General features: G+C 45.1%; 3 protein-coding genes across 3 annotated transcripts; 1 reads left to right on the forward strand and 2 right to left on the reverse strand.

Annotated features, from left to right (window-relative positions):
* Positions 1-58: 58 nt before the first annotated feature.
* Positions 59-5,178, reverse strand: avil (advillin). The gene is made up of 19 exons (XM_068742980.1): positions 5,119-5,178; positions 4,916-4,990; positions 4,488-4,684; positions 4,308-4,416; positions 4,124-4,234; positions 3,513-3,718; positions 3,348-3,426; positions 3,144-3,242; positions 2,820-2,973; positions 2,580-2,680; positions 2,320-2,457; positions 2,058-2,216; positions 1,763-1,942; positions 1,512-1,660; positions 1,296-1,440; positions 994-1,182; positions 836-904; positions 498-608; positions 59-347 (listed from the first exon to the last, which is right to left on the reverse strand). The coding sequence occupies exons 1-19, from the start codon at positions 5,176-5,178 to the stop codon at positions 234-236; spliced, it is 2,445 nt and encodes an 814-aa protein (XP_068599081.1). The 3' UTR covers positions 59-233.
* Positions 5,179-6,414: 1,236 nt separating this feature from the next.
* Positions 6,415-8,528, forward strand: olfml3b (olfactomedin-like 3b). Its single transcript, XM_068742418.1, is given in 4 exon segments — positions 6,415-6,510; positions 6,513-6,650; positions 7,385-7,670; positions 7,744-8,528. Coding segments are annotated over 4 exon segments (1,305 nt in total).
* Positions 8,529-10,084: 1,556 nt separating this feature from the next.
* cdk2 (cyclin dependent kinase 2) lies at positions 10,085-12,911 on the reverse strand. Its single transcript, XM_068742950.1, has 7 exons — positions 12,796-12,911; positions 11,882-11,959; positions 11,676-11,796; positions 11,388-11,558; positions 10,959-11,060; positions 10,646-10,849; positions 10,085-10,374 (listed from the first exon to the last, which is right to left on the reverse strand). The coding sequence occupies exons 1-7, from the start codon at positions 12,909-12,911 to the stop codon at positions 10,270-10,272; spliced, it is 897 nt and encodes a 298-aa protein (XP_068599051.1). The 3' UTR covers positions 10,085-10,269.
* Between the last annotated feature and the right edge of the window lie 1,768 nt (positions 12,912-14,679).

The raw sequence follows: 14,679 nt of genomic DNA on the forward strand, positions 1-14,679 counted from the left end.
GTAGAATAGCACGTGCAGAATCTGATGCTCATTATTTTTCATAGAGTTCATACCCAAACATTAACTCGTACAAAATTAGAAAAGATTAAAAGTAAACACATATTAAATAAATGAGTTACAGTGGTTGAAAAAAAAACTATGAATCACACAAACAACAAAAATCTGTAGTTTGGGGGGGGGGGGGGGCACACAGAATATCAGAAGTAAATCTTATTTCAGGTGCAAAAACATCTTCAAAACATCCCCTTTTCTTTCTTTATATTCAGCTTTTTCCACTGTGGAAGGGTCTCAAAGTCATCTTTGTCCATTCCGAACACGACGCTGAAGTCAGAGTCAGAGAGATGTTTCTGAAACATAGTTCAAGTACATAAATAGCGCCGTTTCCTTTCACTTGAGTTGGTAAAACGGACTCATTCGCTATCGCTGGTACTTCTGAGCAGCAAAGCGTCATGGGTGCAAGTAAGGACTCACACACGCATGCACACACACACACACACCTCTTTCTCAGATGGGTCAACGCCCTCAGGCAGCTCCGCGGCGTGCTTGTTGACCAGGTCATCAGATGGAAAACATTGATAGATTTTCTCTCTTTTCTCAGAGCTGTCATCCTGGAAGTTAGAAAGACCAACAGAATACTTTGTGGAGGATTTGTCATAACTCACGCACATACAGAATCTTAACGTAGCTGTCCTGCCCCTCTGTGTGTCTGTCACAGTTCAGCATTCCTGAATGTATATCAGAATCTCCCGATGCATGAGGAACGGCACTATTTTAACTACTGTATCAGGCAAATAATAATCTTTGTTCCCTAAAAAGCTTCAATGATTTGACATACAGCTGTAATAGTAACCGGTGATACTTTGTTTCCCAGCTCCATCTTCAGCTCCTCGTAGCTTTTTCCTTCCTTGAAGACAGAAATGTTTGTCAGTGAGTGATTTTCGACTCATGAATGCGCCGGCTGATTCTGCATTTAGAAACCAAAAAAACACTCACACTCCATTTGGAGGTTTCCCAGGCTGTGAAAAACCCCGTGAAGGTGGGCGGCTCAAATCCCTGCTTTATCATTATGATGGGGGTGTCTGGGTCTCTGTCGCCAGGGTGGGTGCGCAGATACTCTCGGCTGGTGGCCACGGATTCTGTACGCTCGGCCTCATTGGCGTCCTGACCGATCCAGAGAAACACCTTTGACAGGTGACGTGAAAGACAGAAAGGTTTAGCTGATTCAACACGGAACATTTACCAAGCTCGTGTAGTCGTGGAGACAAGTTTCCAAACGCAAAAAAAGCAGTTCCTGCCTGGTCCCATGTGTCCAGGAGCATGACATCATCCTCGCCGAGGTCATCCTGCGTGAACCGTGTCACTTCTGTCACGACGAAACGGCCCGTCTTGTTGGAGCATTCAAACAGGCGTGGCTGGTGGTCGGAAACCACCTGCTGTAATCTGTAGTTAACGGTTAAAGCGTGTCATCTTGCTGTAAACAACAACATCCTAGTTGCTGGGTCGTCTCTCACCGCTTGGCGTTCGCATAGGGAGCTTTTCCTCCAAGCAGCTCCCAGAATTCAACGGGCTCCTGACTCTCCACTATAATCTCCGCTGAATCTTTCCGACCAATCACAGAGCTGACCTGCTTCGCCATGTCTCTCTCATCCCCATGTGACCCCTGGTGACCAACAGGCTGTTACGCTTAGCATTAGCTTTTAAACTATCATCTGGTTTAACTTCAGCTTCTTCCTTTTTCTGTTTTTTTTTTTTTTTTTTTTACCTTTCCATACCACAGATAAATTCCTGCCTGGCTCCTCAAAACAAACACGTCATTTGAGTTCAGAGAGGCGGCCAAGGCTGGAAGCTCAATCGCTTTTGTGTTGAAACAGTCAGAACCGTGGACCTGGAACAACCTTATCGGCGGTTCTGGATCGGATTGACCTCGCCTCGATGTGCCCCCCTGACAGAAGTGAGACAAATATTGTTTTTGTATTTTGTAATAATCTATTTGTTTGATAGAAAAAATAGTAAATAGCAAATTATTATCATTTTTAATTATTGTCAATTTGTCCTACCTCGAAGATAACCATTTTACCGTTGAACATCGCCATGAAGTGTCTCGGTTCTTTGCCCATCGTAATTCTGACCTGAACCAGTGCACCAGAATACTTCTGGTCCAGGTCCACAGCCTGAATTGCTGAGGCAGCCAGTTCATCCTGCGTCGCATGACGTCCCTGAAATTACATGAAGGCAAACGTTTCATTAAACCCTGTAATGCAGTGATAGCCAGAAAACAGAGAGAGAGAGATACTGATCCGTAAGTGATTTACAACTCACCTGCCATATGTAAAGTAAAAAACTCTTCCTGTTGTTAGCCAGGTACGTGTAGAGGATCAGGTAGCAGTCTCCCCCGTAGAAGTATCCGTACCATTCAGGGTCCACGGGGACCAGCTCCAGATTCTCTATCCTCCACACCTGGCCACATCAGACAGGGTCATCATCACACTGAGCCACAAGGACAAGTTGGCAACGCTGTGCACGTGCCACGATGATAATAAATGATGAGAGAGATGATTCAATCCAAAGGTCGCAGATACCTGCACTTCACCTGTGCCGTCATCCACCATGCGTTCCTGTGCAGCGACCTCCGGCATCACGTGCATCAGAGTGGCGTCAAACTTTTCCTGCGTGATATGAGCTAAAGCAGAATATGGTCACAAAACAAAATCATCCATCACAACCGACAGAGGTTAGTTGTGTTTTTTTTGGGGGGGGGGGGGATGTTTAAAAGAAATCCGGACCAGATTAAGATTATATATCTTTACGGAGAGACATACCCACTTTCCCTCTGGTGTGCACTTTGCCCAGGCCTTGAGTCTGGTCCTTCACAGTCCACCTCTGGAACAGCTGCTTGAACAGAGCTGACTCCGCTCCGTCATTGACAATCTCCAAATTTGTAGTGATCGGGTAGTTTTTTGCTTTGATGAAAACCTACAATGTTCAATAGAAATAAAACTAGCGATTCATTTGCCAACTGATTGTGAACACTTTGTTTAAAGTCACTGCAACCACATTAAAATACGTCTATTCCTGCGTGAGTGTAAATGCATCCCACGGGAGCGCGGAGGAAACGTCTGAAGGTCTGATATCGAGGCACTCACCAAAGCTCTGCTCATAGCAGCCTGTCGTTCACATCTGTTGGCTTTCTTCCCTTTCCACACAAACACTTTCATCCCTCCCTGATCGAGGAAGTAGCAATCCTAAATGATTACAGAATAAATGAGTAAATCGTTTCATTAGTCAATAAATCTTCACCATCATAGTATAAAGCATTTCCTAGTGAAATTCATTATCGATCAGCTCACGTTATGGTTGAGGAGATCCTGCACCAATGGCCTGGTGGCCACCTCTGTGACCTTCATATCGCCATCCTCGTCTGACACGCTGCGAAACGAGGGCACAGGCAAGTCAGAAGAAACACGCAGCTCAACAAGTGGAGGAATCCTCGTCGCCGTCGGGGAGCAACGCACTGGTAGAGCGTGAGTTTCGACTTCTGTTCCTGGTCTGCGATCTCATCTGGAGTTCCATCCGTCAGATTGGAGGTCCTCTCCCCGAGGACGCCATTCAGGGTCTCCATGTTCTTCGGGGAGTTGTTCTCCTGCTCACCCTCCACCACTCTGATCTCTGCTCGACCGCCTCTCTCTCTGTCCCGAATGTCTTTGGCCAGCAACATGCCCTGAAAACCAGAGACCCACGCCATCCGGAAAACGTAGACGTACGACAAAATGTTTCCGCCACGCGAACTAAAGGCTGAATAACACTGAGCTAAGTTGATAATATAATAATGTGATGTTCATTCTGACAAACCTACACGGCTGCAACGATGCTTCCGTGCTGGGATAATGAAGCACACAGCCGGAAGGAAGAAGGAAACGAGAGCTTGTATAATGTTCCCTCAAGGCTAATGATGCTATTTTGGTGCCGAGCTCACTCAACCTAGAATGTACTTCATGGTTATCCAGATGAAATGCGGTGGAGGATTGGACAGGAAGCAGTCACAGATGACTGTCATCCTGATTGATTATAGGAGGCGGGCCCAATCTGAACGAGGTGCATACTGATTCGTGTCCCAAAATCTTACTTTCAGCTTCTCCTGTTTGTTACAGTTGGGTCCGTTCCACTGAACGATCGTCGAGCCGATGTCCAACAAAAACACATCTCCAAGGTTGAAGCTGTTCCAGCTCATCTCCACCTGAAAAAGAAAACCCCAGAAGGTCTCTTTCTGCAGGATTTATTCCATCCCCTTATGTTGGGTAACAGCTCACCTCTTTCGCTGTCACTCTCTTCCTCCCTTTCACATGGAGCAGCCTCTTCACATCGCAGGCATTGGTTTTAATGTGCCTCATGCCTGATGCCACGCCACCCTTCTTATAGCTAAACAAGCCACGGCGGTGATTGTTGTGCTTTTATTCCCTGTCAATGATTGCAGCTACATTTTTACTCACATGACTCCTTGTTTGAAGTAGCCCCTAAAGGCATCAGACTCGTGGTGTTGGAACTCGCGGTGCTGAACCGGAGAGAAGCCCAAAAATTCATCCAGCTGGACGGTGTAAATGGCAGCGGCGCCCTGTTCATCCTGAGAGGACTGCGAGCCGATCCAGAAGTGGATATCGTAGCACAGAGAACACTTCACCTTCTGTGTCTGGAGAAAAACACAAGAGGAGGGAAATGTATGGCAGGATTATATTTTACATAAGTATGATGCATCTTCCTTTTTTTTTCCTATAATAAGCATGACATAAAAGCTTTATGTCTTACGGTGCAAAACATAGATCCACTGGTCAAAGTCCTAAAAAACAGAAGTCTGTAGGAATTAAAAAAAGCCCCGGCATCCAACACCGCAATGATTCACTTGTCATCTTTTCCGACTTACCGACAGAAGAATGTAGCAGTCGCCCTCGTAAAAGTTTCCATAAGATTTTTCAGGGATTTGAACCAGCTCCATTTTCTGTTACAAAAGCAGACAGAAACAAACAGGTCAGATCTAACAATAACTCCTTGTTTTACATAATTATGATGTCATTTTGTCCTAGGGTAGCAGGCCTTTTTTTGATTATTGCAGCAAAATCAAATTACCTCAATTCTCCAGATTATAATCCCAGGTCTGTGGGACACTGCTCTGAAGGTGGAATCCATGTTGCGCAGATGCTGTCTGTTTCAGTGGCAACTTTATTGCTTTCTTTAAAATAAAATAAGAAGAATATTCTGCTAACATTTGTGGCACATTAAATGCATCTTTCTTTTATTCCCTATAATAATACAACTGGCAGAATAACTTTAAAACTTTGAGTGTCTTTCCTTTTCATTAATTGCACAAAATAATTTACATCCACCTGAAAAACAAACCTGCACTGACTCAACATGATACAATCATAGTTTATCTGTTAAACCGAACATACCTGATGCTCCTGTCCCTGTGAGCCTTGATAACATCTGACTTTTTCTCTCTCTTTCTCCTCTTCCCCTCAGTGCCCCTAAAACATTTGCCTACGTTTGCATGTTTCAGGATCTTTCAGAGTTCTGCCCAATCAAAGAGGGACACCCCTGTAGGCAAATGTGTTGGGGAAAAGATTGACGTAACTCACAGTCAAATGAACAAAAAACACACCCAGTCGCACAGACTGGGTTTCCAACGTTCAATCGTAACATTTACCAATCACCGAAATCAAACCTGATTTTATAAACAAGCAGGTAAATGTTTGTGGCATGTTGGTAGAACATATAATGTACCTTTCTGTGTTCAATTGAGTGCTGGTGCTAATGCTACTTTGATGTGGGAATGCTAGTGAAATAACAGCTACATAATATACCTTTAGCTAGAATTTAAACAATGTTTTCTTTTGAACAGTCGAAAAAGGAACGTGTAATTTTTATTATAGGGATTTCTTCTTTTTTTTTACAATAAATTATTGTTGGCTGGACTTGGCCAAAACTTGGAACCGGATTTGACTGTATGAATGGAGCACTGTGTGTGTGTGTGTCATATCCTCTCAGTTGCTTCTCACTATAAATCAGACCTGTTTGGAATGCATCGGTTAGGCTCATGTTGCCTTCCATATACTGTAACTTTTAATTCTGATTTTCTGAAAGCTTTTAACACACAGGTTATTCTGTGAGGTTGCTCAGAATCAGCGCTCTCTGCTCTGTGCAGGAGTCCAGTGCCTCCTCACTGACTCCTCACTCCTCCTCACATTACGCTTCCTCCTCCTACGTCACATTAAAGCCATGCGTTCTGAATATTACATTTCCCTACTCCACCTACAACATTATGCTTTATATTCACACTGTATATTTTTGTTTAACCGTTAGGTAAAAGCTTTATTTAAAATGACGACTCTTTCTTCTGTCTTTTCTCGCCTCCATCGGCAGCAGATGTTTCTGGCTCCTCCCAGACGGCTTAGTAAAACATTCCAGCCCACCTCTGGGACTCTGCTGGCTCCTCTAGGCTCTCCAACTGAACTAAAGTCAAGCGATTTTTACTCGAGCTGAACACCTTGAGGCGACACAAAATGAGAGTTCTTGTTGTCTTGGTTACTTTGGCCTGCTTTGCCGACACGCAGCACCAAGCACTGATTGACTACTTGGAGCGGAGGCTGCTTGCTATTGAGGTAAGACTGACTTCACCTCAGTCCCTCTGAGAGGAAACTTCCAGGGACAGGGCAAAGGGAATCGAGTGCAGATGTGGGCGACTCCTGAGGAAAATGCTTCAAACGGCAGCTCTTTGAAATATGCAGGGATTACCATTTAATCCGGGTGAAGAGGCCGAGATAAAGATGGACTCTAAACATCTTTATAGTCATGATAGAGTCATTAGAGTTAAAATGACAGATGTGCATTTGCGATTAGAATTAGAATTTAAAAATCTAAAATTTTGTTGAGATTTTCCACTGTTGACGTCTGAAACGTTTTAGATTAACTGTCGTCATCAAGTAAGTGTATTTATTTCACCCACAGAATTTTGAACACGCGTTTGAAATATAACATTATTTATTGTAGTTTTGTTTGAATGAAAAAAATGCATACAGATTATTTTCTAGTCTTCATGTCAGTTATTCTAACAGTTCCTTAAATAAAGCTGATTTCCTATGTTCCTCTGTAAAACCCCACATTGGGGTCAAAGGTCAAGATCTGCCACAGAACCAGCTGGTAGGAGTCAGCGTTTGAGCAGAGGGCCGAACCCGGTCATTTAACGAATGGATATCCTACTTATTACGCCCTTCTGTCCCAGTCAAATTACTGAGCCTGAAAATTACATAAAATTATGTCTGTTTTACACTGTAAAAAGTGTCAATTCTCAATCAATGACAGATTCCAGTAAAACTCCCGCCTTCTTCTAACACAGGACCGGATCTCTCTGTGGCATGAGCAGACGGCGCGCTACGCCTCCGAGCTGAGGGAGCTGAAGCAGCGGATGGTTTCCCAGCTGGAGACCTTAGACAAAGACAAGGAGACGCTGAGAACCGGCCTGGACGGCGTGGGGACGAGGGTGGACCGCGTCGAGCGAGAGCTGGACTACCTGGAGACCCAGAACGGAGTTCAACCCTGCGTGGATGTCGACGAGCAGCTGATGGAGCAGCAGGTGACGCTGGTGGAGGAGAAGCAGAAGGCCAAGTATTCAAGACTATCGGGTGAGGTTATTGAACGCGGCGCGACGCCTGAGTGGCGTAAGCGCCGTCAGCATGTTGTCTCTCTCGTTGTCAGACTGCGGCGACATGATCTCCACCGTAAAAGCCATGAAGATCCTGAAGCGAGTCGGGGGGCCGAAGGGCATGTGGACCAAAGACCTCGGCGGGGGTTCTGGGAAGGTCTACATTTTTAACGGGACAGACGACGACACCGTCCACGTGTTTGCCTCCGTGCAAGACTTCACCCGCTCGCTGGGCACGGCGCTGTCCAAAAGCGTGAAGCTGCCGTCGGCCTGGAGAGGAACGGGACACGCCGTCTACAACGGTCACGTCTACTACATCAACCGGGACGAAGAGATCACGGTGGTCAAGTACGACACGCAGCGGGGCGCCGTGGCCGACAGCGCCGTGTTCCCAGCGCAGGACCACCTTCCGGTCTTCAGCCTGTCCCCCAAGACCCTGATGGACCTAGCTGTAGACGAGGAGGGCCTATGGGTCATTTACGCCACGCAGCAGAACGAGAGACACATCTCTCTGGCCAAAATGGACGCCGGCTCGCTGGACATCGAACAAATATGGGACACGAACTGCCCCAGAGAGAACGCAGAGGCAGCCTTCGTTATCTGCGGCACCTTGTACGTGGCGTACAACACCCGGCAGCCGGGTCGCTCCAGCGTCCAGTGTCTTTATGATGTCAACGGAATGGTGACCAATGAAGAGGCGCCGCTGATTTATTTCCCGAAGCGTTACGGATCACACGCCAGTCTAAAGTACAACCCTCAGGAGCAGCTGCTGTACGCCTGGGACGATGGCTACCAGATCCTGTACAAGCTCGTCATGAAGAAGAAACTAGACGTTTGAGCTGAGAGCAGCAGACCCCCCCCCCCCAACCCCCACCTGAAGTACCTTAACTACAATGCAGCAGGATTTCATATATTTAAAGTAAGACCTAAAACTCCTGAAACTCAATTTAGGATTTCTTTTTTTAAAGGTTTTATTATTGTGACGTAGCATAATTCCAGTTACAGGTTTCATAGCAACAGACGGGAGGAGAAATACTTTAAAAAAAACGGTAAATCCTGCAACATGCAATATAATCGGCAGCGACGTTAAGGATTAATTATTTGTTTAATCTCTAACCTAAAGAGATGCAAAGTGCTGGATTGTGGAATCATGCGATAAACTTTCACACACTGAGATGTGAACATTAGACCTACTTTTGTAGCTGTGAATTCTCTGTGCTGCATGAAAGGACTTTGTTTAATTCAGTTGCTTTCTAACGCCATTCATTACGTGTTTAACCTTCAACAAATGCCTCTGTGGCAGGCAGCAGTTAATAATCTGGTAGATTAGGATACAGCTAGCTGGTTTATGCTGTTAGAGCTTTGTTAATGGCTTCTTTTGTAGAACAGTGTTTTTGGAGGTTTACTTTTATGACTATGCCTCTTAAAGTATTTTTTTTTAATCTAATAATAAAACATTATATTTCGTTTTTCAATCCTTTCCTGTTTCTGCCTCTATTTTTTTTCTTTAAATAAAATACACCTGGAAACATAAATATCTTGATCTACCGGTACATGGAATCTAAGTACATCAAATATTCCAGAAAGCCAATTTTGTGGGGTTTTTTACGTACTTCTACACTCAAATCACAGTTAAATTCTTCTGACTTCTGTTCGTCGAGCCAGAGATTAATGAGGCGTGATCGTGTTTGACTTAATGATGCCAGACATATTTGTCTCTGGTATTTGAACCTCATAAAATACTTGGCATCAATTGTTTCACTGGAGGAAACTTTCCTTTAACCCTCAAAGGAAGCAGATGAACAGCAAACCGAAATAATAAATAATAATAAAAACCAGCAGGTTATTTAAACAAGTTTATTTTTTTCATGGTAAATAAACAACATCCATAAAAACAGTTTAGTTTGAATAAAAGGAGTAAGAAAGATATTCTGTAAAACCTGAATTATAACGCGGAACGTATGTACAACTCTTCGGTTTGGCGAGTGCTCCTGTCCCGACCAGCAAACGCTTCCATCAACCAAAATGTGCGATTTTAAAATCGCTCGAGACACGTCACACCCAAATTCTGAATTTATCTACAAAATAAATCAATCTGAACGAACACAATTATAATATAATCCTGTTTTAAACTAGTCAACCACGTTTTTGCAGACGCCACATCTCCCCTTCAGCTCAGTCTCACGTCTGGTATTTGCACTATCCCCAAAAACCTATTCCTACTGGACTCCAACAAATAGACTACTTACTTTGGACATCCAAAAACCAACACACCATTGAAACTGGGAACATTATCCTTGTCTCGTTCGCCAATGTCAACAACATTTACATCAAAATGGCATTCGCACATAAATATGCCAAATAATTATACTGAAAATGACAGTTAAACGTTCATAACTATTGACAACATGACTGGAAAACATTTAAAATCAGTTGTCCGGAAATGTGTGATTTATGTATTAACAAATATGAATGATAGAATCCAGCGTATCCTGCAGCGTCGCCTATTTCTGCCTGTTCCCGTCGTGGACAGGAAGTGGCACGAGGCGTCCTTATTGCTCTACACCGTTGGGTCCGACTCAGAGTCTCAGATGAGGAACCGGCATGGTGACGTCACGGAAGAATCGATGGACAAGGGCGTATTTGGCCGATAACCTTTTGTTTGGGTCGTAACTCAGCATTTCCTGCAAAGACAAAAACAGAATTTAGAAATGGATTTCTGATTCATCAATAAATTAATTAGACCGAAAACACTCGCCAGGTCCAAAGTCGTGCATTCTGCAGCAGTCCTGCTTTAAATGAGCTTAAATTTGTAATAAATTTGCTCCAATCTCTCGTTGATTTCGTGATCAATCAATGGAAGGGGATGAATCGGAATGATCGACTCTCGAGCAGTGAGAGCACAGCTAAACGCACAAACTGACAATCAGGGATAAATGAAAACATGATTCTTACTCCAAGCAGTTCTCTTCCATCTTCCTCCAGTAGAGGCGCCACTTTGGATAAATCCTGCCGAGCCCATTTGGGGAAAGACGGTTTGTAGTCGGGCATCGACGTGACTCCGGGCCACACGGTCTCATCGGGAGTTCCCAGAGTGCGGAAGATTCGGAACAACTGATCGATCTCCGAGTCGCCGGGGAACAAGGCCCTCCTGGTGACCTAGGAGGGCAGGGGGGGGGGGAGACGCCGTTTAACCCATCGTGCATCTTATGCAACCTTCCTTTCTTACAGCGGAGCCTGTTGTAGAAGATGGGACCGAGAGAAATACCATTTCAGCAAAGATGCAGCCCAGACTCCAGATGTCGACAGCTGTGGAGTAGTATTTGCAGCCCAGGAGGATTTCAGGTGCTCGGTACCAAAGCGTTACCACCTGTGAGAGACACAGGAAAGACCGATTGATTTAAACTGTGTGTGTGCGCATGTGTGTGTGTGTGTGTGAGAGAGACATCGTCTGTCGTAATATTTACAAAGCATCCAGCGTTTCACGTTCCGCTCTACGTTTTATTTCACCGTTCCCCAAATCCCTTTACAGGATAGTTTCGGCTGATACGGACTGAGAGCCCGGACTGAGAACCCGGACGCCACGCTAAACGCGTCGTCCTCATCTCTGGAAATAACGTCCAGGTGTTTTGGGGACGCCGCATTGATCCTGTCGCCGTATTTATAGGACGCCTGTTGCTGTAGATGACGGCTGCACCTCATGCGTGTACGTGCGAACGGGCACGCCAAAGGCTCTCGCCAGGCCAAAGTCAGCGAGCTTGATCTCCCCCTGGGCATTGATGAGGAGGTTCTGGGGCTTCAGGTCCCGATGAAGAACCCTGTGAGAGTGGCAGAAGGAAAGGCCTTGCAGCAGCTGGAAGAGATAGCTCTGCAGAAAAGGCAAAGAAAAGAAAAAGTAAGCGGGCGAGTCGAGTGGAAGACATTTATTCTGGACTTCTTGAAGATCAAGATCAAGTTTGATGTTTAAAACCGGCGGAGGGTTCACCTTCACCAGTGGCAGAGGGATGCCGGTGACGGAGGAGGAGTCCATGAACTTCTTCAGATCCTGGTGAAGGAACTCAAAAACCAGGTAGAGTTTGTTCTCAGTGTGGATGACGTCCCGCAATCTGAAACGCGCGAAACACGCCGGACGGATTAACGGACAATCCCGCGAGCAGGATCCGGTTCAATGCTGGAACATCAGAGACTTACTTGACGATATTTGGGTGACTCAATTCTTTGAGAAGTGAGATTTCTCTAATGGCGGTGCTGGGAACTCCTTCCGTTTCCCTGTGAGAAAGTGAATCCACATTGAACACACCCCGAACTTAAAACTCCAGTTCTGGTTCTGTTTACATTTCATTGGAGTGTAAGAAATGATACTTTTCTCCATTTCAGAACCGTCTTTTTCTTTCCGCTTTGGTCGGACCCGAGACGTTTGTGAGACGTTTTGAGCAGGAAAAGACTATTTTAGACAAACGCTCCCTTCTTAATCCAGCCCAGGTCTATAAAACGATTAAATCTGCGAGAACGCAGCCAGGGCGGCGGAACCAGGATCTGGGGATGGACCGCCTGCACCCTCATCAACCAAATCTAAGAACCAAATCAGATTGATCAACGTGAGATTACAGCGGTGATCGACGGTGATGACTGACCATGATGATTGGTTCGTATAACAATAGAAGAAAATGTGGGTTGTTACTTTCATGTCCAAACCACTTTCCTTATACATACATACATACATACATACATGTATATATACATATATATATATATATATCAGAAAACTCTAGATAAAGGGCTGCTTTATCAAGAAATCAGGAATCAGGAAATGACCTCCACGGCAACATATGGCAGCAAATATTCCAAATGGATGAACAGTTTGTAGCTTTTGTTTTTCTGCATTGTTGTTGTTTGACAGTGAGCAAAAAAAAGGGGGGGGAACCCGAGATGGGGGGGCAGCTCAGGGACAGACAGGTTGGTAACAACTGCTACAAAACACGACATTATTAACAGCATTTCTTTGTTCTTTAATTCCACCGCTTCTTTCACGCGTCATGCTTTGAAGTAACACCGATTGAAGTTAACTAAGTCGAGCATCTGTTAGCGGACGGATCAGAACTCACGTCTCCAGCCGGATCTTCTTCAGCGCGACGGTTTCTCCGGTCACTTTGTTCTTGGCTTTGTAAACCACTCCGTACGTCCCTTCTCCGATCTTCTCCACCTTCTGAAACGAATCCATTTCCGGATAAAGCGATGGCGAGGAGGTCGTCGGACGTTTAGCCGGTTAGCACCTCCTTTGTGTGCGGGCTAGAAGCTGCTCGGCGGCAAACCGCTAACGACTATAACCTATAGCTTAATAACGCAGCCGGCTGTCGCCAGGAGTCCTCCCGAGGATACCGTCGAACCTTTCGGCAGGAATTGGCATTTGTCGGCCTTGATAACCGCATGAAATGTGGATTAGCGCGGCGGACGCTCCTCTCGGGAAAACACAGAAACGATATAGAAGCATTTCCCGCGCTATCGGGGGAGCGCTTGTTTCTCACACGCGGTGCTCCCGGAACTCCGGCCGAGCGGTGCTTTCCCCTCGGTTGAGTTGGCTCTTCGGAGGCGTTTCCTTTGGTAAACGTCGCGTAAATAAAATACCGATTAAAAAAAAACTATACTAACGCCGCTCTGGTTTAAATTGTGGGATTCACAGTCTGCAGGCCCGAAGCCGGAAGCGACGGAGCCATAGTGTTAACCGGGACGCGAAATACAACGAGACGAACGAACCGCAAATGTTCCGTCAAACGTCAGCAACGACGGTGACCTCAGAGACAGCGAGGAATGTGATAGGGCAGCGCGATCCAGATCAACCAATCAGATGCAAAGTGGGCGGGCTGTGCGTGCATTCCTTGTAAACAACGTCAGGAGAAAAAGTCTCATATTCTTTCACACGGGTTCGTGTCTAATGAAATGTTTTTCATTGTTGAATGTTTATTGAGATAAAGTTGGGAGCAGCGCAATAAATAAAAATAAAGACTTTTCACACCACTTTTAAGGAGGCGTTTCCATAGATATGTGATTTTTTTTTATGAGGCAGAAAAATGCATTGATATAACAATTAATTCCTGAAATATTCAATTTTCAATCGTGTTCAAAAAAAATTTTAATACAAAGGTCTGAGTTCTGTACTAATTCAAAAACACTGTTATCTACTACACAGAGACAAGATCACGATCAACTGTTAAATCAGGTGCTCAGTCGGGGATGGAAGGAGAATCTATTTCCCCCTGAACTGTTCTGTTAGCACATGAGGGGTCACATGACGTACACGGAATCATCTCACAGGCATGAGCCAGCAGCACAGGGAAAACCACAGGAGATTTCTTTTGACACATGAATAGTTCATAACCTATCCTCTGTTTAACTTCATTAGTATTCATGCACGTAATCGCTAACAACTCCACAGCCGGTGCATTACAGACAAAATGCTTGATGTGAAGCAGAAAAAGCAGAAGCAACAGTTGTTGTATGTGACACGTCCGTTATTAGGTGATGATGATGATGAAATATTTATTAGAGAGAATGTTAGAGCAGTACAAGTACAGTCAAACAATAGCATGTATTACAGTACAAGTACAGTTCAACGCCCTGTCTAAGAGGAGCATTTCAGAAAGCCCTTCCGGTCTTGTTTCCGTTGAAAGTCCTTCGTACGTAATGAAACAATGCCAATAAAGATACAAATAAATTACTCAATTGATGCAAAGGTCATTCCATTAAAGGCTTTCCTGTCTTTTTTCAATGGAACTTTGGCCCATGACAGAGCATGCGCCTCACAAACGGAGCAGCTGATATTCCTGCATGCGTTCCAGGAAGCGCAGCAGCCCGGGGCAGGCAGCGGGGTGTCGAGATGCTGTTGATTTGGCATCCTAACACTGACCTCGTGATGCACTAGCTGTAAGGTCATATGTCAAAAGCAAGCATGACTCCAGCTTTGCCCACGGTAGCCTACAGGTTACCCATCC

The sequence above is a fragment of the Brachionichthys hirsutus genome, chromosome 8 (assembly GCF_040956055.1).
Source record: "Brachionichthys hirsutus isolate HB-005 chromosome 8, CSIRO-AGI_Bhir_v1, whole genome shotgun sequence".
NCBI classification, from domain to species: domain Eukaryota; kingdom Metazoa; phylum Chordata; class Actinopteri; order Lophiiformes; family Brachionichthyidae; genus Brachionichthys; species Brachionichthys hirsutus.